Source organism: Coloeus monedula, assembly GCF_965178545.1.
Source record: "Coloeus monedula genome assembly, chromosome: 10".
Taxonomy (NCBI): Eukaryota; Metazoa; Chordata; class Aves; order Passeriformes; family Corvidae; genus Coloeus; species Coloeus monedula.
Window position 1 is genome coordinate 12558083 of NC_138790.1, and position 23365 is coordinate 12581447.

General features: G+C 41.2%; 1 protein-coding gene across 1 annotated transcript; it reads right to left on the bottom strand.

The window, feature by feature from the left end:
• Positions 1-274: 274 nt before the first annotated feature.
• LOC309576610 (phospholipid scramblase family member 5-like) lies at positions 275-22316 on the bottom strand (the record flags this gene model as incomplete). The annotated part of the gene is made up of 12 exons (XM_082288019.1): positions 275-313; positions 1203-1364; positions 1996-2157; positions 3093-3313; positions 4169-4211; positions 8261-8412; positions 8523-8603; positions 9119-9247; positions 13794-13873; positions 15157-15341; positions 22069-22150; positions 22234-22316. The coding sequence occupies 12 exons, from the start codon at positions 22314-22316 to the stop codon at positions 275-277; spliced, it is 1419 nt and encodes a 472-aa protein (XP_082144145.1).
• Positions 22317-23365: the final 1049 nt, after the last annotated feature.

The window sequence follows — 23365 nt, forward strand, 5'->3', positions numbered from 1 at the left end:
ATTATGTGTTTAGCTACAGCACATATAAAATGTAAGTGGGAAATTATTATTTACATGAGACATATTTTAATAAACATAATCGTTAGCTCCCTGTCTTTTCCTATAAGGAACAAGGATTTTTGCAGTTCAAAATCATGTCCAAAGCTCAAGTGATTTCTGGAAGAAAATGAAAAAGAATTAGAAATGTGTAAGTCTTCAAAGCAAGAAGATCAATTAATGTTCATTTTTACCTACTGAAACACATTCTGCATATTTCATTGTTTCTGTCATCTTGTTATAATCCATCCAAAGAGTTTTCAAAGAACATTAAGTCCTACAAATAAACAAACTGTGAATTAGATATGGAAGGCACAAAAATGCAACAATTACTATCAAAAGTCTTACTTGTAGGCTTTTGTTACATTAAGTAATTATATTAGTCAGTCACTTTTTATCACTGCCTCTGAGAAACAGGAGTTTTGGAGGGGACAATCCAAAAATCTTAACTGCCATTTCTATTCTACTAAAAGCAAAATTCCTGAATTGTTGACGGAATTTTGAAGCAAACACTTTCCAGTGAATAATTTAAACAGTATTGTAATTTTGGTTTATATTCTCTGATGTAAGTATCACAGATTATTTTGAAACCACTTCATGTTAACACAGTTACATTGGCAAAAGAACTACACAGCAAATATCAATTTCTAATTCTAGAAAACACGCAACTTTAACTTAACCCCTAGCACTGAGTATTCTCCTTCTCATATAATTCTTACAATTACCTTCATGAGAGAATTTTTGTAGGAATTTTTATATGACCTGAAGGTCTTACATGCAATACTCAACAGAACTATTGAATTGGTTTGAAATCACCATTAGAAACAACGTAACTTTTTTTTTTGGTTCATACACTTGTTCAAACGTGGTAAGGGGTTTGGGGGAGTTTGGAAGGTTTGACAAATATGTTGAGGTTTGATCCTGACATACAAAATACTGAACTGCATGTGTAATATTACCTAAACTGTTTAATAAACAAAAATTTAAACACTTTTTTAAAAATCAAAAACATAAAAATTAGAAGTTTTTCAGTTAATTTATCTTTTAGATATCGGGTTTGGCTTTCCACTGCTCCTGCACTTTGTAGCTCTCAGCTGACAGCAAGAGCCCCTTTGGCCCTGGTCTGCAGGTCTCTAGGGGTCTGCCTCTCCACCTTGCACACTTACAATGAGGAAACAAGCACCAATCATTACTGCCTTGATCCTCACATCAAGATCTACAGGAACCTGGATCCCAAAGTTGGCAGTGTTGGTAAAGATGTTGTTGACAAATCCAGACCAATACTTGGAAATTTTGCCAATCGTTGTCATCTCATTGAGAGCTTTTACCTGCACAAAGAAAAAACAGGAACAGACATAGATGTAAACAAATCAAGTGCACACTGATGACATCTCCACAGAATTAATGACTCTGTCCTGACATGCAGAGTATGCTATAGTTGTCAGGTTCTCCTTTTATACTTATTGCTGCAATGTTCTATTAGTGTCAAAACCCTTTACGAGTGGCACACAAGAAAGGGTCTCAAGTTTGGAAACATCAGCATCTTTAGAGCTGACAAAAAGTGGGAGAAAGCAATTGTGAAAGTTTATGCCAGTTTTGTCTTTCTTTCACAGTGCTGTGGGTTTTTTCCTGTCTCACGTTTTTTATACTCTCCTAGCCACACTGCTGTGGACCACTGTCCCCTCAGGGGACAGATATCCTCTCCATTATGCAGCCACCTGCATTGTTTTTCAGAGTATACTGAAATTTCAGACAGTATGCACTGGAGTCTTCTGATTTGGATAATGAGTTGATAAACCCAAAAATTCCTTTATGATTCTTGACTAAGGCAAAGCACTTTGTTCACATCAGAAAACTCTGTTCGGGGTTTCTTCAAGTATCTCCCACTCTCCCTCTCATCTGAGAAATTTATTCCAAGTAGCAAAACCTTTAAATTGTTAACACTTGTAAAAAACATACCTCAAAGTCAACATCATCAAAACAGCCACAAGTTGCACACGGGCCAATTATTTTTAGTACATCTTCTTTACTTTGATTCTGTATAGTAAACTTTGGCAGAAAAGGGTCCCAGTTCTGTACAACGTACCCAGCTATTGTACCTGGTGGAGACTGAACTTCTAACTAGCAAACAAAAGAAAACAACAACAAAAAATGTGTTTAGCTGATTTTATATTAACTTATTTTTCCATGATAGAGTATTGTTTATAGAATGACAAAATATTTCTTTACCAAATATAGTAACATACCATGTTACCAAACATGGTGGATATTGCAAAACTGTCTAAGGGTGTTTTTAAATATAGTGGACAATATGAAGCTCAAAAGCTGCACCAGAAGCCAAAATCTTATGTACGATATAAGACTATAAAATCTCTAAACTGGGAAAAAAAACTGTTACTGTATTCAGAGAGTATCCTATAAGCTTTTTTTAAGTAGCTGTACTACCAAAGGACCTTCTCTTCAAAAATCCTGATGCAGTGCTAGGAAGGTAAGTGGATGAGCTAACCTGTAAAACGTTTTTATAACACAAGAAAGATATCTGAGTGAAGGAGAGTCAAAAAACATGGAGGAAAGACCTGATGCTATATGGGATCTGCATTTTTCACTCCAAGCAGCTTACATCCATGTTCTGCAATTTCCCAGAGATATATGGCCCGGAAGAGGCAGATCCACAGAGTGAAGCCTCAGCTTCCTTAGAGAGCGGCTTCCCAGCCACACCCACTCATCCCAGTGGCCTCCAGGGAGTTTCCATCCTTCACCCTCCTGGAGCCCAGTGGGTGACCTCTCTCTGTGTCAGGGCAAGCGGTGTTTTGGGGTGTTAGACTGGAGAGACATCACCAGACACCAAAGCTTTGTGTGGGATGTCAGCAAAGCCAGGTCCCATGGAAGGGAGGAGGTACACTGGGAACAGAACTCATTTATGAAGACTTCTACTTAAAGGCCTCCCTGCAGTCTCCGGGCTGAGGGGGGCCTGTGAATTCCTGAACTCCTTCCTGCCACCCTCGAGGAGCTGCACAGCGAGATGCTGGGACAAAAGGCACTTGGGATTCCCTCACCTCCTGCAGGAAGCAGGGGAACCAGCAGCTGTTGCACCTCAAGGGCCTGATGACTCGGATCACCTCCCGTCCCGTGTTATCCGCAATCCTTATGGTGAAAGACCTTAGAGGCGAGCACAGCTGGCGGTCAAAGCAGCCGTTCTCTTCCACTGCAAAGTAAACTCTTTGTCCCAAATGGTTTTTTATCTCATATTTGCTGGAGGTCTCTGTGCCGAGTATGGCTAATAAAGCAAAACAAGTAGAACATTAACTTATATAATGTTTTTTACTACCTTAGTATAATGTTAGTGGATATATACATATATGAGCATTTATTCTAAATGTCTATGAGAAAGATTGTTTAAAAAATTGTTTTGAAGTAGCAACACAAAGAAAATATACAAGTATAAGGAAATAATAGTGCAAGGTCTTTATCTTGAAGGAATTAATTCACACTTTGATTTGCTGTACACTAAAGTACATATCACAAAAGAGAATTCAGATCCTGAGTTTTTGTTTGGGGCTTTTCTTACTTCATCATCTGTGAAAAGTAACATCCTGAGACTGACCCACTTCAATGAGAAAGCTTTCACCCAGCAGATCATTTGAGAATCAGGCCAAAACCATTTTGAATGGGAGAAATACATTTGACAACGTTTAACTGGCAGAACTTAACAACTGTTCAGTACTTTGCAATTCTGAGAAACTAAGTAATTAGAAAACCTTTTGCTTCATTTTCTGTTTTCTGACCTTCCTTTCTCTATTTGCTTTGTTTCTCATAGTATGCTAGTTATTGTTAAAGGCAAAAAATTTTTCCATGGATTGTAAAGATGGTTAAACTTTAGTAACACTGAGAGGGAGTCGTCTGAGGGAGAGAATTTAAGACTGTTGTAGAGATTACTCACCCCTCAGTGGTTTGCTGTAGAACAGGCAAACAATAAAGTGAGTCTTCCCCACACTATCACTACAGAACAGCCTGACACAAGGGCAGCAGGAGGGTTCACAGTGACTTCAGTGAGCTGGGGGCAAGACTTGGATGCCTTTTGGAGACACCCATGTACCAGCACTGTTAAAGGGTGACAAGGATTGCATCATACCTTCCAGAAGCTCCACTTGCTGATGAATAATTATCTGGTCCAGCTGTTTAAAAAAAAAATAAACAAGATGGTGGGTCTTGGATAGGTCTGGGGCTGCCAGTGGTCATCTATTTTTATCGCTCACCTTCCTGTTATCAAGATTTCTTTCCTTCCAGAGGTGCACAGGCTGGGTGCCTGAAGGCTTGCTCAAGTCACACTTCAGACTTCTCTCTGAAATTATGGCTGAGGAATGTGACATTACTGTGCTGTGGCCATGTAATTCACCCACATGTTTAATGAAAAATAATCTTCACTGGGGGAATAAGAAGGCAACAGCAACAGAAAGCTGTGTGCAAGCAGCAGAATTCACTTCTTGCTCCTGTTGCTCCTCTTTGGCAGAGGGGAAGCCCCTTATCCCAGATACAAGGTTGGTGCTGGGCACCATGGCAGTGCAGGAGTGAGTGAGCCTTGGCTCAAGCTCAAAATGTACAGTGGCCACACCCCAAAGGGCCCTGCTGGAGCAGCCCAGCAAGGCAGTCAGGGGATGCCAACGACAGCACACACCAGCTTTAACACTCTGATCTCAGGAACAAGACTCCTTCACCCTAAATCTGGCAAATGGTCATGCCAGGGTACCAGAATGAACAAAGCAAGAGCAAAACCTTCAGGTGGCTGAAACTATCATCTCCCATGAGCTGGTTAAAAATGCAGGAGAAAAACTGCTTGCCATGATACCCAGCTTTGCTGTGCTTATCATCCCTCTGACATTATTCTTTCTTGGAGAACAGTTGTTAGCATTATAAAACCAGCAAGACTTAATTTCAGACTACCTTTCAGTTTTATGTGACTTTTTATGGTTGTTTTATGTGACAGTTTTAGGCTTTACCAATCTCTTTTCCTGATGGGCAAATGCCTGGCACAGGGTGTGGCCATTACTCACAGCTGCAGACACAAAGCACACAGCGACCTTCTGAGACCAGCATGTCACAGCTCTCCAGTGCCTGGATATTTTATAATTGATAAATCTTGCCTGGTACATATTCGAACTGTTGCAGCCATTTGTCACTTCTAGTCAGCTCCTGCAGCTAGTTCAGGCTGCAAAGAAAACCTGGTAAAAAGAGGAACTTCTTCATCCCTTTCATTAATCTCTGAAATGTGTATGCCAGTAATTGAAATAATAATAAATATTTAGATGTAAAAATATTCTCCCAAAAATCTTTACTGTTTGTTGTTGGGGTCTCGTGAGAGAGCTCTTGGAGCTCATGGGGAGGGCTCTGCTGATGGAAAGAGAATAAACAAGTTAAAGATGGTAGGGCTATTTTAATATTTTAGTATTGATTTTAATATGGATTTCTTTGCCTCATGTAGACTTTCACAGAGAAAAGAAAATTAATGAGCCCGAATTGTTAAAAGCTTTGAGTGATTTTGGTCTGTGTCTTGGTTTGCTGTGCACAATATGTAAACAATGTGGAGACAACACAGCAGTACCACTTGTTATCCTTGTTTTGCCTTTCACTGGTTTCTGCAAGGCAGTTATTCTGATGCATTTTTACTGGGGCATTTGTGGATTGAGGGAATTCTGCACTTGGATTTGAAAGCACCCAAAGCCCTTTGGTTTAACAAGGGTCTGGTCCTCTTGAGCTCAGATATGTTAAAATTCCTTATACACAGCTAATTCTCAGTATTCAGTTCTGTTGGCATCAAATTTATATCTGATCAGTCTAACCAATTCTAAATGCAGAAGTTTTTTACAAAAGTGGTTAAACCTGAATGGTGGAACAACATGCAGCTGAGCTACTCAGACAATTCTTCTCCAAGGTTTCACCTGTCTATTCTTGCTGTGGGAAAAGGTTCCTTCAATTTTTGTTATGGATGTTGAACAATTCTTTGAGTTATGGCTGTAATCTGGAAGATAATAACAAGGTTTAGGTAACTTTTTTCATAGAAAGTTATTTCAAGAGTGATAGACAGAAAACATGGCTTGTGCTTGCTGAGGCAGAAGCAGTTTTCTGCCCTTCTCTGGTGCACCTCAAGCAGCTGATTGGAATCATTCCTTCACCTGAACTGACTCTGGGTGTGGGTCTGCAGAGTGAAATATTTATACCTAGCCTTTACCTACAGCAAACATATTTTCCTTTCCTCTTATCCAATCCCTGGGTTTCTATTTAGAGTAAAATTGTAGGGATGTCTCTGAGACTGACTAAATTTGGATCTTTATTTCAAACATATCATGGTCTTATTGAGAAATATAATCAGCTTTCTCAAATCTATCCAGTTATCTTGCCCACTCCTGCTGGAGAATGTAATTTCTATTTGTTATTCTGTATTTATTCACAACCATTCTCTATATAATCTTTCTTCCAGTAATGTCATTCTATAAATTAAATATATCTCTTTCCCACAGTTTACTCTCCTAGGCACTCAGCCATGGTTTCCTCTCCAATTGTATTGTTTTTAGTCTACAGATGAAACAGATGGAGTCCTGTTTTAAAGGAGGTTCTCTATTCCCCATAGCCTTCCAGTAGCACCTCTCTGTGCCTGTTCCAGTTTGGACCCACCTTCCTCCATTACACACAGCACTAGAATGACGCACAATCTTCCAGAAGTCTTCCCAGTGGCATAAATAATTCCAAGCTCTGCTAGAAACATCTTCACTTGAGCATTTAATTACATGAAAATCTCTTAGTCCATGAGGATAAATCCCAAGGGATTACCCTAGCAGCTGTGAATCCCACATACATTCTGCAGGCAGCCCTCTCCCTGCTGGTGGGATCTCCTTTATGTTCCCATCTATCCTGTAGGGGCCTGTTTCATTAGTCACACAGCCAGTGTGGCTTCAGCATCACACACCAAAACGTTCTGCAATGCACAGAAACTCGAGCTGTGGGTACACGCCAACAATCAGCATGGCACACATGCTTCCCACTTTTCAGAGCAGAGAAAATTGAGAATAATTAGCAAGGCTGCAGCACAGGCCAAGAACAAGCATGAATGAGGTCTTCAGTTCCACTTACAGCTCTGAGAGTGACCTGCTCTTTTGTCTTAATGTCAGATGCAAAGCTTCCATAAAATGGAGTGATAGTATTTGCTTGCCCACATAGTCTGCGTAAATCTGAGGTGTAATTCACGTTCATACAGGAGCCCGAATACATAACCTGCCAAGTACTTACTATCACAATCACTTTTAGACTAAAAAATGTAGCTTCCAGTCTGTAAGCAAATGCTCATGTAATTGACAACACATATAATTTTGTGTTTGAGCATCTTGAAATGAAAATCATCACTCCACATGAAAGACTGTTTCTGAACAGTCTCCCCATTTCATTAGGTATCTAGGTAACTTAGCTCCAAATATAAAATACGCTCAATTTCTGCTTCTGTACAAAACTACCAGAAATAATGTATGCCTAAAATACCCATCTTGAGTGAAGCAAACATTGCCCAGCATCACCAAAATGCAAACACAACAGAGATGGATCAGAACCATGATCTAACTACGCTGGGGGCCTGACTCTGTCCCTGCCCATACCAGGCAGAATGTGCGACACCTTACTCAGCATGCAGGAGTGGCACAATCCAGCCACATGTGAAATGCAAACCTCAGTCAGTGTCAAAGCAACAGCAGGGAGTAATCCCCCTGCTAAAAATGTTCAGGGAAAGATGAAACTTCTGGAGCAGAGTCGCAGACAATCAGTGCTCTGAGCTCCAGGAGCTGAGAGGTTTCACAGAGCAAAAGGAACAGCCACATCTTCAGCAGTAGGCTGGAGATGACTTAAGCATTCATTTTTCTTCCCCACCTATGACCTACTTCTCTGCTTCCATTTCCAAGCACCTTCCTCTCTCAGGCATTAGCACTTTCTTCCCTACACAGAGTTAACTCAAGTTTGTAGCCACTTGGACTAAGGTTAATCTAATTTCTATAAAGTGAATGGTAGCAATGAAGAAAAAGCTTGTTTCTCCTATGTTCCTTATTTCGTAGTAATATCAAACAACAAAAAAGCCTCCCCACCTCAAACTACCCCTCCCCCAAGGAGAAAAACCCAAACCTCATCCTCCAGGGTATCAAAGCAATGTAGAAGGAAAACAATTCTAACATTCAGAAAGATTCAGGACCTGGTTCAGGTACTCCAGACCAGGTGGCAAGTTATGAGTGTGTGACGTTTGCTTCCAGAGACTTGTTGGTTCAACAGGCATATTCTGTTGAGGAATGTCAGAAGAACCAGGCAGGTAATCCTTAAAGATTGGCTTGGTTTGTCCCTGAGATTCTGCAGAAGAAAAAAACAGAAAAAACGCCAGAAATATCAGGACAAAAGAGCAGCAAGCTTCTTGGATCAAAGCTGGAATAACATCATTCTTCATGTGACTGTATCAGTACTTCGGTTCAGGTCAGGAGTGAGGACCCAAAAGGAATCTCCTGATGGTCCCACACATGGAGCACGCTGATTATAAAGCTGCCCTAGAATACGCAAAGAGGAATCACGGCAGATGAAGCTAAATGAGGAGATGTGGTCTTGGAGGGCACCTGATCTGCTCTGACAGCTGGTGAGCACAGAGCCTGTGTGACAAGGCTGGAGCTGGCCTGGACTCACACACAGGGTGGCCAGAAGCCCCTCAGCACAGGTTGCCCAGCCCTGCTCCCTGTGAGCTGCCCTGTGTGCCCTGAGCTGCTGAGGGCTGGCTCACAGCAAGATGCTTTCCAGCATCCTGAGGGCACCCATAATTTCTCTAATTAGAGATAACTTTTCCAGGGAGCTCAGACTCCCCAAGATGGATGTTACAACCCTGATATCAAAGTCTACACAGCCTCTTATAGTGGCTTATTATTATCTTAGTGAATAGATCAGATATCATTGTGCTGTGTTTTCTGGTTTGCTGTCACAAACAAGTCCTTTAGCACACAGCGATGGTAATCAGCACCCCGGCCGGTGCTGTGAAGGTAGCAAGAGCATTTACTACCACAGGCACCTGTACATCCACACCCCTCCACAGGCACAGACACTGTCTCCCAGAGCACAGTGAGCACCTTAACCATCGGTTTTCCAAAAAACTCCAACTGGTTTTTCCAGGCACATTGTTCCTCAGCCTTCAGCAACACTGGTTCTGCAGGAACAAGGAGGAGCAAACTGAAGCTCTCCCCATATAAATGGCAAATCCTTATACTGAGCTGAGCCCCTGTGATTCAGCAGGAAAGCAGTCCCCAAACTGATTGTTTTTATCTCATGTGTGACAATACTTAGGCACAATGGGGTTTGAGGTCCAGAAGGAATTTTGGCTCTAAGTCCGACTCTCTCTTTTGCTGTTGTGGGTTTAAATGAGATCTTTTAGTATTATTTGAACTCACTGTGAAAGATTCATCACTCAATCACGTTTTCATCTTAATTTGTCTTTGCAGCCACTGCTTTCTTTCAAAGTCTGAGACCACAGGAAGAAGCAACCCCTTTGAATTTGTTGCTGGCTTTTAAAAATGTATAACTGGGTAATAAATATTTTATCTGCTCTTCTGCATCATTTTACCTCACAGGGTTCTGTTCCTGCCGTAACTCTTGTTGTTACATGAAATGCCACGAAGTAGCCAAGTGTTAGCGTTATTCTTGAATAATAAAGAGAAAAAAAGACAACAAATTGCAGTTCTACCTGTCAAATTTTAAGCTATACAAAAATCAAACAGTAAATACATTAAATATTAATGACAATTTGAGCTAGTCTGACACTTTGTCTATTTTTGTGGATGATTCCCATTTCATTACTAGTATGGAAAATCTTAAAAGTTACCATATGATACAGTGAGTATTCTGTACAAACATAATTTGTAGAGTTACGTGTTCCTAAAAGAGGTGTACTGTCTCATTTCTTCACACTAAAACCCATATTCCATACCATTACTACCTAACTGTTTCTCCTAACTCATATACATCAAAAATAGGCAAAACTAGATTTCTTTTATATGGCTAAAGCTAAGCAAAATTTTTTTTAAAACCCCTATATTGTCAGAGTACAAAAATGCTCTAAAACCTGCTTGCTCCTGTGTACCTTTTAGTGCTCTAAATGCAGAATTCCTTGAGTATTTTGAGGGCAAAAAAGAGGGATAAACATTTGGCAAACTTTCAGCCTGGGCCAACACCTGCCTCTGCACGTGCCAACAGCATGACCTCTGTGGAGTTGCACTCATGTTAAAGAGAAAAAGCTAGTTGTATCCTTCTGCTCAGTTTAAGTATTTGAAAACCTGGACAAAATTAATTGGCTGATTAGATTAGATGTTGCATGCTTGCCCATAGCTCTGAGTACTCAACTGGCTACTGCTAAAGTCAGTACATGACAAAGATGCACCCAGACAGGACTAATCTGATTGAATTCAGTTATTCTTCAAGTATTATTTTTCATATGCGGTTATCAGGTCTCTGGCCAGTTTTGAACGTGAAAAGCATTTGCTGATGTAGTATTTTCAAAGTGGAATAGGGAAGAAGTGTGCAAAAATAGTGGTACCCTTGGCTCAGTATCCACCCTTCCCAGGCATTCTGTAGAGACAGGTTTAAACACAAAGATACAAGCATTAAATTTTCTGACTGAACGCAGAGGCTAACATTTTATAACATATTTTCTTCAAATATTCATCCCAGTATAGATTTTAGTCTCCTTAGGAGCCTCTTGGATGCTGAAAAATTAAAGGGAGACAAAACTACTGTGCTTTGACTGATGTGGTTTTAGCCTGAAACATTCATTCCAGCCAACTGCTGATTGCTGGAAATGCACAAGACTGTAGTTTTCTGTAAACATGATCTAAAAACACAGACTAGAGATGCACTTACCTTGAGAGGCCATGAAGCTTCCTGAGTTACTTCTTCAAAGGAAGCCAGGTTAAAAGAAAAGGCTTTTCTTGTTGCAGCAAATAAAAAAAGCGCACAGCATGCACAGAACTTCAGAAGGTGTCTGTCTGCTCGCGATCAGCTCCCAGAGCACGGGAGGCGCGGCGCGGTCCTCACGGGCGGAGCGCGGCACTGGCTGAGCCGGGCCACGGGGGGAGAGGCTCCCGGAGACCCGGGCAACGCCGAGCCAGGGCCAGGCGTGTGCACCAATGCAAAGAGGGAAAAGAGTTTTGCCAGCGCGGAGAGACAAAGCTGAAATGTACCCGCTGGCTAAATGAACTCATTTAGCTTTATAAGGTGTGTATTTATTCTGGGAGTACAAAGGTTCTGTCTTTTCAGTTCAGTGTTTGAGTTGCCACTTCTTCAGGGTATCCAGTAAAGACAGAGGAGCTAATGGAGTTGTGGATGGCCCGTCCCTAGAAGCGTTTAAAGCCAGGGTGGATGGAGCACCTGGTCTAGGAAAAGGTGTCCCTGTCCAAGTCAGGGGGGTTGGAAATAGATCATCTTTCAGACCCCTTCCAACCCAGGCCCGCTCTATGACTCTATGATTTCCCTACTGCTGACCCCAAACAACATTTTCTGTGCACAAAGCAGAAAAAGCTGCCTTGGATTTCTCACTGTATTCCATCCATGTAACATCAGGCAAGGGATGTCCTCCAAGGGATGTCATGCCTATACCTAGCCCCAGAAAATCATCCTGTACATTCCCCCACCACTATGTCCCCCCAACACTCACATCCACGCGGGGTTCTGCTGAACCATGAGAGGTGCTTGAACTGGATTTGGAGAATTAAAACAGTCTGGCAGTGCTTTGCTCTAGACAAGCACTGTCCAAAACCGTGACACATGTAATTATCCCCATTGCACTGGGAGGAGAAGACAAGGAGAAGGAGGGAGAGTAACCTTGACTTACCAGCTCATATTCCTGCCTTGAGTGCCCAAGTTGCTGCGGAGATCATCAGGCAGATGTGATCTGCAGGCAGCTATGATGCACAGCTGCAAGAATGGCAAAGCCTATGCACAGAGCCCAGCAGAGCAGAAGGAGGTGCTGGGCACCATTTTCTGTCCTCTCTGCTACTGCAAGTTCCACTGGTTTGAATCTGTCTGCAGAAGCATGGTGGAGCAGATTAAATTCCAGAATTTACAGCTCAGGAAGATGCTGATGAGGATTCTCAGAAGGAAGAATACGGAAAACCCATCCCAAAAAAACCCCCAAATTATATGGAAACTGATTTTCAGAGACTATAGTAGCAAATGCAAGAGCCTCAGCTCTACTTATGGATTTGGCTATGTGAAATTTCCCAGGACTTTATCATTACCTACTTGAGAACTCCCTGGGTGCAGTGGCAAGCACAGGCCAACCTAGGAGCCAGACCCTGCTGTGCTCACACCTGGAAACAACCAGAGAAGTGAGAGAGGCAAAAATTTTGGTAACTGAACAATGGGTACTGAACAAAGCCCTCTGGATTAGGAGGAAGTTTGACATAACTGGAAATAACAATTAAGAATGACCACAAGTTTTTGCTTCCTTTCTCCCTGTCAAGGATGGGCTTCTTTGGAGCACAGGTTATAACCCCAAGAGCAGGCACAAAGCCTAAAAAAAGAAGAAAAAATACAGGGAAAGCTCTGGATAAATATAATAAACCTATCTTTAAAAATTACAGATGAAAGTTCAGATGAGATGGCACTCGTTTACCTCTGAAAATGAATAAAGGGTTATTTTACCTCCCAGAAAATTAAAGGGAAAAAAAAAGTCCCAATAATTCTGTCAATGAATAAAACAATCATAATACATTAAGAAAAGTGCCTCAAACAGACAAAACACACTAAAAACTTAAATACTGAAAGAAGACATTTCAAACATTTAAAAAGCGCTTTTTGAGAAGTCCAAGTGGTTCATCTGCTGACTCGAGGAGGACTCAGGCAAAGCCTGTGCTGCACTTGTGCCTCTAGCAGGGGCCAGTCCCTCCTGCAGCCGTGGCTGTGCTGGGAGCTGCTGCTGCTGCCCTGGCACAGGCTCCAGCCAAGAGCTGTCCTGGCAGCATGGGAAGGTTCCCCTCTCTGCAGGAGCCAGGTTTCATTTTCCTGCCACTCATGAAATAAACATTTCCCTGAAATAGTTCTGCCCCAAAGAAGTAATGTTTCTGACATTATTTGCACAATTGCAGTAAATAAGTAACAGAAAGATATACAACTTGGCTTTAAGTACATTTTATGGTTTTTTCTTTTTTTTCCACCAATTTCCACATCTTTTACAATGTCTCCTTTTACCCCATTCCTATTGTTTTATTCCAAAGCAATAATTTGAGTAGATTATATCAGTAGATTTCTGAAGGATTTGCAAACAATGGTCTTGCACTGGCACAAGTCCTTACAAGTAAAATCACGTATTTAATAATTTCTTTAAATCTGAATTTTTGGTGTGCTGCTTTTTTTTTTTTTTTTTTTTTTTAAATAAATACTCATATATTGGTCTAAACTGGCTCCTGCCATGATTAAAAGCATTCTCACTAAGACATCAGGTACAGAAGACTTAATCATATTTATTCAGGCACAAAGACAGCCATTCTTTGGTGCCCTTTAAATAAGCACAGGAAGAATACTCAAGAAAGGAGGACAAACATTTAAAGAAGTGTGTGCTGCTACTTCTAACCCTATTTTAGGGCCTCCAGGAATCAGAGCAGCAGCACCCAAAGGAGAATTTCACCAAGACACTGAATTCGCTGCCTCTGCCCCTTGAAGAAGGCTCAGGGGAGGGATATCACTGCCTACACTGACTCTACCAGTCAGAATCTGAGCACTAAAATAGAGCACACTACCTTCCTCAGCATGAATATGCTGGACATCTGAAACATATTCACAGCTATTAAAAAGAAAAGCAAAACGAAAAAAAGGGGGGAAAAGGGAAAAAGAAATTGAGTCTACATACATATATTCCTGCTACCTCTAAAATATTCTTGCTCCATCCTATGCTGTAAAGCTGATAAAAATTGATGGGCAAATCCTTAGAAGGCACAAGTTAGCATGGATCCATCAAAATCAATGAGCCTATTCAGATCAGGGCAAGCAGCACTTGGCTGGAGGAGCTTATACATCTAACACCTTCCTTTTATCCTCAAAGAAAAATTGCATCTTTTCTATAACTACCATTTCCACAAAAGCCCAGAGATCCATCCCTGCTGAGCTGATGTACAAACACCACTGCAGTTAATGGTTATTACATAAATTACTGCAGCCTGTAGGAAACTTATCCAAGGACTAAGACATCCTTGTCCCCAGCACAGAAACAGAACACAGATTTTCCTCCAGAAAGCATGTAGTAATAGTCAACCAGGTGGATCAAGAGAGTAAAAATGTCATATGGCTCAGAATAGATGCTGTTTCTCTGGAGCCTAATCACTCTTCCATTTTCTACAGGCAGCACAGCAGGAATATGGCAATGGTTTCAAAAAAACAGCTTCAGAGAAAAACAGGAGACAGTAACAAATTTCAAAGTATTAGGAAAAGCTGTTTGATTTCTCGTCCTGCTCCCTGCTGCTCAGAAAACTGCTCCACAAACCTGGTGTGAGGTTTTTGTCCTTGTACTCAGCAGGGAGAAGATGACACTCCCCTTTCCCCACTGTATCACTACAGACTCCTCCAGGTAAGAAGAAACTGCCCCTCCCCTTGTCCCCACAATCTCCACAAGTTCAGGCAAGAGAGCTCACCGGCCCTTCATGAGCTACAGGCAGCCAGGGGCACCCTGTGCCATCCTGCAGCAGCCTAAGAGCAGTACACAAGCATCAGAAAATGCACCTGAACATCACTAGGCAAAGCCTGAGCTTCCCTGCTGCTGAGAGGGGTCATCACCAATCAGTTTCCATTCTAAATTTCCTTTCCTCAAAATATCAATTGTGACCAGCATTAAAACACATTGTTATTGCAAAATTTTTTTTTTTTTAAATAGGAAATATTATAGCCTTCTTTCTTCCCTTATCTTCCCTTTAGCACAGGGAGAAATGCTGAGCATGATCATAACTATCAGAGTGTGACCCCGTGCAATTACAAGCCCCAAGTTACATTATTTTACCCAGTACTGCTTTCTGCACTGGAGAGAAAAAAAAATAACCAATTTCTTAAATCAGCCGCATCTAGTAGGGTTCTCACCTTGAACTTTTGTTTGTGAGGCATCTTGCTTCAGCTGGTGCCTCCAGGAACTCCTCCCCTCCAAGGACATCTGCAATCACGCTGGAATTCCGCAGGCAGGTGCCGGTGCCGGCAGCGCACGGAGCGCACACGCTGCGGATCTGCCTCCTGAGGTAGCACTGCCAGGTAGCTGTTACACAAGGTGTCTGTCGTGCACCAATTAACAGCAAAATGCAATCTTTAACAGAACAACTCTCCAGCAACCTGATCTTTATTTTGCATTTAACTCAACTGGGAGAAATGGGATCAAAATAGCAATCTTAAAGTGACTGTGTAAGGGAAGAAACCTTTCAAGCATTTGTGTTTAGAGGTGGCACATGGTACTGAATATGTATCAGAAGTTTTAGTGCTACCCCCAGCAAGTATTGATGTGGATCAGAAACTAAATATAGATGTCAGCAAAATACAACCATCCACTGGAAATTCATAAAGCAGGTTCCATAACAAATCGTGACACAGGGAAAAAAAGAAAGTCTTGGCATGGGGTTTGTCTGTTTGGGGGGTTTTGGGGGAACAAATGTGTTTGGTTTTTGGTTTTGTCAGGGGTTTTTTTTGGAGGTGGGTTTCTGTTGCATTGAGATTTTGGTTTTTTTAATACTCTCTAAAATCTTGTTCTTATAAAAATACAACCTTCAAGGGGCTGTGGCACTGTCACTAAGCTCATGCATGTCCTGGTTTCCTACCAGTTCTGAAACAGCTGCACAAAGCAATCAGTCCAAAATCTGAATTCAACACCAGAACCAAATATTTAGACTTTAATCACATTAAGCGGTTTTAGAATGCAAGTAGAGGAAGTGTGGCCATCAAGAGACTGATTTATGTAAGCAGACCATGCGATTTAAGCAAAAAATAAGGTCAGGAAGGAGCAGCATAGAAGACCTGAGTATGTCTTGCGCCAAAACCTGTACCAAAACTCGTCACTGGTCATGGCGAAATTTTCAAACTGGTCTCTCGCTTCCGAGTGATTTTGTTGTAAATAATGAACACTCTCAGGGAATCTTTTTTTACATTTATCCTGAAGGTGAATCTATCCTGAAGATCTATTCTGGTCCAGATAAATATCCTTTAATATTAATTGAGTTTGAGTGTGAGAAAGAATAACTTTATAGCTCTGTAGCAAGAGCACACTAGAGGTACAGAGTTTACTTGATTTAAGTGTGTATTGGAAACAAAGATATTTTAGGATACTTTTCTGCTTAGTTTAGTAAACTGTCATTAATCTATTTTGAGAGGCTGAAATTAATTTCACCTGTTGTTATTTTTTACTTGAAACCATCTGCTGAGTTCAACTGAAATTCACAAAACACCTCAAATTCTGTTTGCTGATTAAACACAGACTGAACAGTAACAGAACTGCATCCTGCTTGTCCTTACATGTAACCAATGCCTCTGAACACTTCACAGGCTGAAAGCAAACAGCAGACATTCTTCCTGGGAAGTCAGAAGCTTTCACAGGACTAACCAAACTGCAACTGCTCAGCAGTCCCTAAAAATTAGATTTAGTGCTTGTCTCTAACTAAATTTCACACATTTAAGCCTATAATAAAATAATAAAGTAGACAGTATACACTGGTATATTAGTAAGATTATTTTTGTCTTCTAGTACATTGAATGACAGAAGTCTTGGATACAAATTGCAATTAACACTCTTGGTGATTACGGAGAATTTCTTTGATGGCCTTGAAAATTCATCAAGCAAAATTAGAAGAATTGTGCTTTGCTGTAGAAGAAAAACTAGTACTTCTCTGACATTTACCCCTCCTTCTCCCTTTCTCTCCTCTGAAACTAAATTGGAAGCAAGAGTACTGAAAAGTCAGAGTATCAGAAAACACTGAGGCTATTCCAGCTGCTTTTCCTTCTGGAAAAATGACTAACTTTGAAGTCAAGCTTGGCATCAACTCTCAGGCCAGCAGTAAGAGTTCCTGCCAAGGCAGGTCCAGGTGAGATCTGGTCAACCCAAACTCTACCCTTGTTAACCAAGAGCACAGCACAGCAGCAGCAACCCTGCACAAAGAGGAGACACCCAGGGCTCACCGTGCTTGGTGCCTCTGGGCTTTGCTTCGGCTCTTGGGTGGCTCTTCAGCTGAAAACCTTTTGGTGTGCTCCTGGAGCTTATCTTCCAATTTGGTCCCACTAGCAGGAATCAGTCTGCACACTGAAGGACTGAGCCAAAACTACTCTCAAGCACTGCAGGTAGGGATGACCAGGAGATTCCCCTAAAATACTCTGTATGAACTAAATCACCAACACGGACATACCCAGTGCACCACAGGATCTGCTGTCAGATACCACCTTCCATCCGTGGAAGACATTCCATTTAAGGTGCAATATATCTAGCAATCATTACAATGCCTGCCCAGCAGCCGAGTTTTGCTAGTTCTAGCTCTGAAGAATATAAGCCAACACTACCAGGTTATTCTAGCAGGCTGCTGAAGTGACTGTTAACAAGTTACACAGAGCAGCTCAGACCTGGTGACCCAAAGGTGAACAGTTTTGTGCTCATTCAGAGCACATGAGGTGATCAGTCCTGACACTCACATGAAGGCTGCATTCCAGCATTTTTGGAAAACCAAGCTATTCCAAGATTATTGGTTGATCTTCTCCACTTTTTTCAGAAAGTCACCATTCAATATTCTGATTCTAAATTCAAACTAAATAAACCATTTTTTTACTTGTTGAGAAAAGGAAAAGAAGAGAAGTGGGTAAGACATCCATAAGATTTAATGGCGTAATGGTAACTCTATTAGGACAGCAAAATTAATTTCAGTTTCCCTGAGGTATCTTATTTTAATTAACAAATCCATGATCCTGCTCTATTAATTAGCATACTGAAAGAATAATAAGTTTTAGATGAGCTTAGTTCTGATAAAGCTTTTCATCCCCTAAAAAAATAATAAAAGGAATTAAGAATCTCAATCCAATTTGTTTTCTACATTTAGTATCAATGGTTTGAAATTCTACCCAATAGTACAGCACAACTATTGGTGTTTTCTTTTAATTTGAAAATGTTTTGGTTTTTCATTTACTGCATTTAGGACATTCTACCTACTGAAGGGGTGGTAGTGGCCCACTAAAAAAATTAGTTCTTGCAGAATTCCAGGTAATTTTATTTTTTGTATTATTTTCTACTGATAACCAATAGGGGTAACACATGGAATTTATTACAATCCTTACCCTCTGTGGTTTTCCAGAAAAACCATATAATAAAAGTTATCCATTAGCATCCCAACTGGGTCAAATAAAATCCTAGGAACTCATCCAGGACACTAAGCTGCACAGCAGGAATTTTGTGCCTCAGTTTGCCTGGACCATTCAGTGGTCACTGAGTGGTCACTTTCCTACTGGTCCCATCACTCATTTTTATAGACATGTTCATGCATTAGTCTGCTTAAAGCAGATGTGGAAACCTAATTCTTTTTTCCAAGTTTATTTTATATTCCTCTCTTCCTGTATCACAGGTCAGTTACTGGCAAAGAACAAAAAGAAAAAAAAACCCCACAAGTTTTTCCATTTGTTCTTGATTCCAAAAGCAACAAATTTGTACTTTTAATTCCAGCAAAGCACTTTGCATGTTTCCTGTTATACGAAGTAAAAGAGGAGAGGAAAACGTAAGCAAATCACCAATGGCTTAGGTAAGCAAAAAAAGCTAAGGAGAAAACTTCTGCATAGATGAAAATGTAGAGATGCTCAGAACTTCAGAACTGCTTGTCCTGCAAAGACAGGCTGCTTCTTTGACCTAGCACCATCTGTAAAACAAATGAGAGCAAAAGTGAACCCTAGGAGGTTGTGTGTGCACAATTTTTCTAATTAGTATGTCTTGACAGCATTTTGCTTACGTCTTTCAAACTCCCAGGCTGAGTATTTTCAATGCTTTACTGAAGTATAGAAGCCAAAACAGTTATTACGTAACAGAAAAACTATTACCAAGAATAGAGTTTTTAGAAAGAGTTGAACAACTTAAAAATATGCATTGGCGTGGAAAAGCCATGTGAACTTCCCTAACACGTCTGCCAGCTGATGGCTGCACAGTTCCTCTCTCCTCCAGCCAGCACAGAGAGGGGAATGGCAGGAGCTGCTCTATTTCCATAGTAAGACAGTCTGGTGGGAAGTTGGTCCGGCTGTCTCCCTGTCCCAGCTCCCTTAGGATTGATCAGTACTGCTGGATATCCCATGAGACCCCAAAGTGAAACCCTGGTGCTACCCTGCCTCTGATGTATGCAGGAAAATGATGGATATCGTCTCTAAAGACTTTAACATCATGGAGAGTTCATTGTCACAGACAACAATTTCTTGCAATGCTGTCTAAATACTTCAGCTTTGTCTGCTTTATTTTTATTTTCATCTCCTTTTCATCTCCATGTGGTCCATCAAGGAAGCCTAATTAGCATGTCCCTCTCATACCTTTGTTTTTTCTTCGGGCACCTAATAGCAATTATTCTCTGTGTTTATTTCCTACTATTTATGTCCCAGGCATGTTAAAGAAGGATGAATGTCAGCAAAATTATTAACAAGCCTTATCATCGCTTTATCATGTGTCTTTTCTAAAGGCTTTGTAATGTCTTTGGTAGTTTACTCAGAAGAAATACAGAAGTTCAGAGAAACTTTCCCCCCCACAAAAGAAAACAGGGCAGTCCCTTCATAGATTCATTGCTCTAATAATCTATCCTCTCAGAAGAACCTTCATCATGGAAGACTGAGACCACAGAAGCAGGCAACATCCTTATTTCATATTTTATGTTTTTTAATTAGGGTTTCAACATCTCAGGATTGATATTTTTGCTGTAGTGGGGATTGGCACAGATAGAATTTTTAAAGTGATTTTTCATTAATGGGAGTACTAAATTAATGCTTAATAATAGAATAAATAACATCTTAATTAACCTATGCTTGCCAGTCTCATTGTGTATCAGGTAAAGATACAGAACTCCAAGTTCCAGATTTTTTCAAAAGAATGGGAAGTTAAAAGAAGAATGTCCCTCCTGCTAAACACACACACCCCATTTTTATGTGGTAATTATACTATTTTACTCTAATACTTACAGCCTGAATACAGTAGAAAGACAGAGAGAGACCTAGCATGCCAAAACCGGAAAATGTAATTAATTACAGCAGCAAGAAATGAGAATAATGAAATATTAGAGGAAATTCTACTCTTGTTTATTCCAGCATAATAGTTTGCTCTGGTTATGTTCTGGTGACTGGTATGTGAATGTGGCCTCTCTCTCTCTATACATATATATACACACAGAACTATACACTACATTTTATAGACTCCAACATTTGGTTAATGGTTACTAAATCTGGCATTTACAGAGACATCAGGAAAGATGGTATTTATTTGCAATTTTATTTCCCTCAGAGTGAAACATGGAATCCATACAGCTGTACAATGAAGATGATTAGAACTGCCAGAAATTAAGGCCTCCTGGGAAAAAAAAAATATCAATAGCATACTTTAACTACATGAACCATAATTGCATTATTAGCTCTGCTGTGCTCTGCCCCAGGAAAGCTAATGACATGATTCTGAAGAAGCTTTATAGATTATGGAAAAGTATATAACCTCTTGCTCTCCCATTGACAACTCAACTCATTTGAGATCTCCGTCATTAAGAGAAGGAAAACTGCCTCATTTTTCACAAACCTTGTGATTATGTCTTTTCATGGATTTTAAATTTTAACTGTATATATGCCCATGGACCAGTAGCTGAAATACCAACCATTTGTCCAACCTTAGCTGTGGCAATTTTACCTGTGACATGTATTTTCAGTCCCAGCCCAACACATAAATGACTGTTGCAGAAGTAAGGAAGAGGCATTCCATGCTCCAGGTATGCACTTGGCAGCACCTGAAAGGTAGCAAGAGGCTTATTATAATAATAATCATTATATTATTATATATTACTATCATCATATTATCCTAAAATGTCAGTGAAATGAAATGTCTGGGGTTTTCCAGAGTTCTAATTGTACTTACTCTTTAATCAGTCTGCCTACACTTTACTAGCAGGAGTCCATCTTAAAAGCACAAGACCAAAGTAATTTTCATTATGTTCTGACAACATGCAACAGTTATTGCCGGTGACTCTCACTTTGTCTCTGTATTTTCCCCTCCCACCCAGCACCCAGATTGCAAAGACATAAATATATGATAACCATGACTTTTTCAGTAATTACTGAAATAGAAATGCATAATTGAGGTTATTAAGGCTTGAAACACAAAACGATCCAAGACACGATCTTCAAACATTGGGGCTGGGAGATATCTCCTGCACCATGTGACACAAAGCCAACTTGCTTGAATATCTAGCTTGTACACATTTTCTTCAGGGCTCCTTGGAGACGTGCAACAACCCTCACAGATTTTCTTCTCACTTTACATGTGCACTGCTAGGCACCTGTGGGTCTCCCCTGAGCCCACCACCATACAAGGATCAGCCGTTTCTTTTCTCACTGCGAAGGCTTAAAAATGAATTTGTGAGCTCTGTGGGAACTGAAAGAGAACCAGTCCTAGGGTGTTTCCCAATCCACAGCTCAGAGGTGGGCATAATTAATTTAATCCAGTTTCGGTCTTGGATCACTTCACTGCCCTGCATGGAGCTCCCTGAGCATCCCCGGCAGGTGCAGGGCAGGGCTGCCCAGCCGGGCACTGCTCTCCCCCCACAGTGCTTGAACGGGCAGGTTTGCTTCTCTCCCAGGTCTGAGATGCTGCTTCTGCCCTCACTGGCACCATGAGACCATAAAGGGAAGGAGGGGAACAAGAGGGAAGGCTTGCCTTTAAATGGGACATGGGGTAGCAGGACAAAAAACGAGCACTAATTTATCAGCAAAATGTCCTATCATTATTTAAACGTTACCTCCTGCACAACTTACTGCTGGGCTGACTCCCCACTCTGCAAACATGTTCTGCCCACCCTGCTGGAAAGGGCCGGCTTCCTGAAGGACCACCAACATGCTAAACGAAACCGTCCAACAAGGGAATTCGTGAGCGGACATTCCGTCCAGACACACGCAGCACCCGGCGGATGAGAGCCTTACGTGCAGTCGTTCTGCAGAAGCCACGCCGTGTCCTGTGACCGTGCGTGCCCCCGGCTCCGCGGTCCCCCGGCACCGGTCCCCATGTGCGGTAGGATGTTGCCATCAAGCGGCCGTTCCCTCAATTACAGAGCGCTTCACTCCGGGCCGGTCCTGCCTTCCCCCGGGATGCTTTCCCACCCTGGCTGGCTGCCGAAAGAGTGCAGTAAGCTCAGCTGCTTCTACATCACTCAAAACCACTTTTGATCCAATTGCTTTGAATCTCCAAAAAGAAGGAGGAGATTTAAAGCGTCTGAATTAACAGTATCTGACCTATTTATTAATAAAATCCAATCAGGTATTTTTTCCTCTCTAGCTGAGGAGCACAACATATAATTCTGATTCTAAGAGAAGGTATGTAGGGAAGCATTGCCCTTAAAGCTGTTGTACATACTGCCTTACAAACCATAGGGGGCATTATGTTACCATGGTTTGTTCTTCTCATTTATCAATTTAAAATTATGCTCTGCTATTGTCATATTCATCCAGCTCTCAAAATCCCTGTCTTTTTACACCAATGCAAGAAATAAATGCAGAAAAATATGTTCTACGTAGTCTGATGTTTCTAAAGTCCTTTCCAGGACATTCAAAGCATGGGATATGCATGTTATTATCTGCAACTTAATTTAGATCCATTTACATGCTCTGAAATATGCAGATTAATCTGCAAAGGGTCAAAAATCTGTTGCTGAGTGATGTACAAAGAAAGCAAGGGACTAACCTTCGGGAAGAGATGAGAAAGGCCATTTAAGAGTCCTGGGCTCTGCACAGCAGGAGATATTCCCTCATTGTTAACTTGAAAAGAAATACAACTGCAGGTTGCACAAACTAACAGGTATCTAAAGCAGTGGCTTCCACAAACCCTTCCTTCCCCGTCTAGGCCCCAGTACAGCTCCCACAGCCACTGCCAGGTGACCATGGAGGGAGGGTTAAGTGCTCATGGCTACAGGCGCTCCCAAAGCACAATTTTATAACCTTTGCATGCTTTCTGAAGTAAAGAAGGTTTGAGGATCCCGTAAACAGCAGAAGTAAAGGTAATTTCAAAATTGGCTCACAATTTTTGTTTACAGGAATGATCTTTCAGGCACAAAGAAGG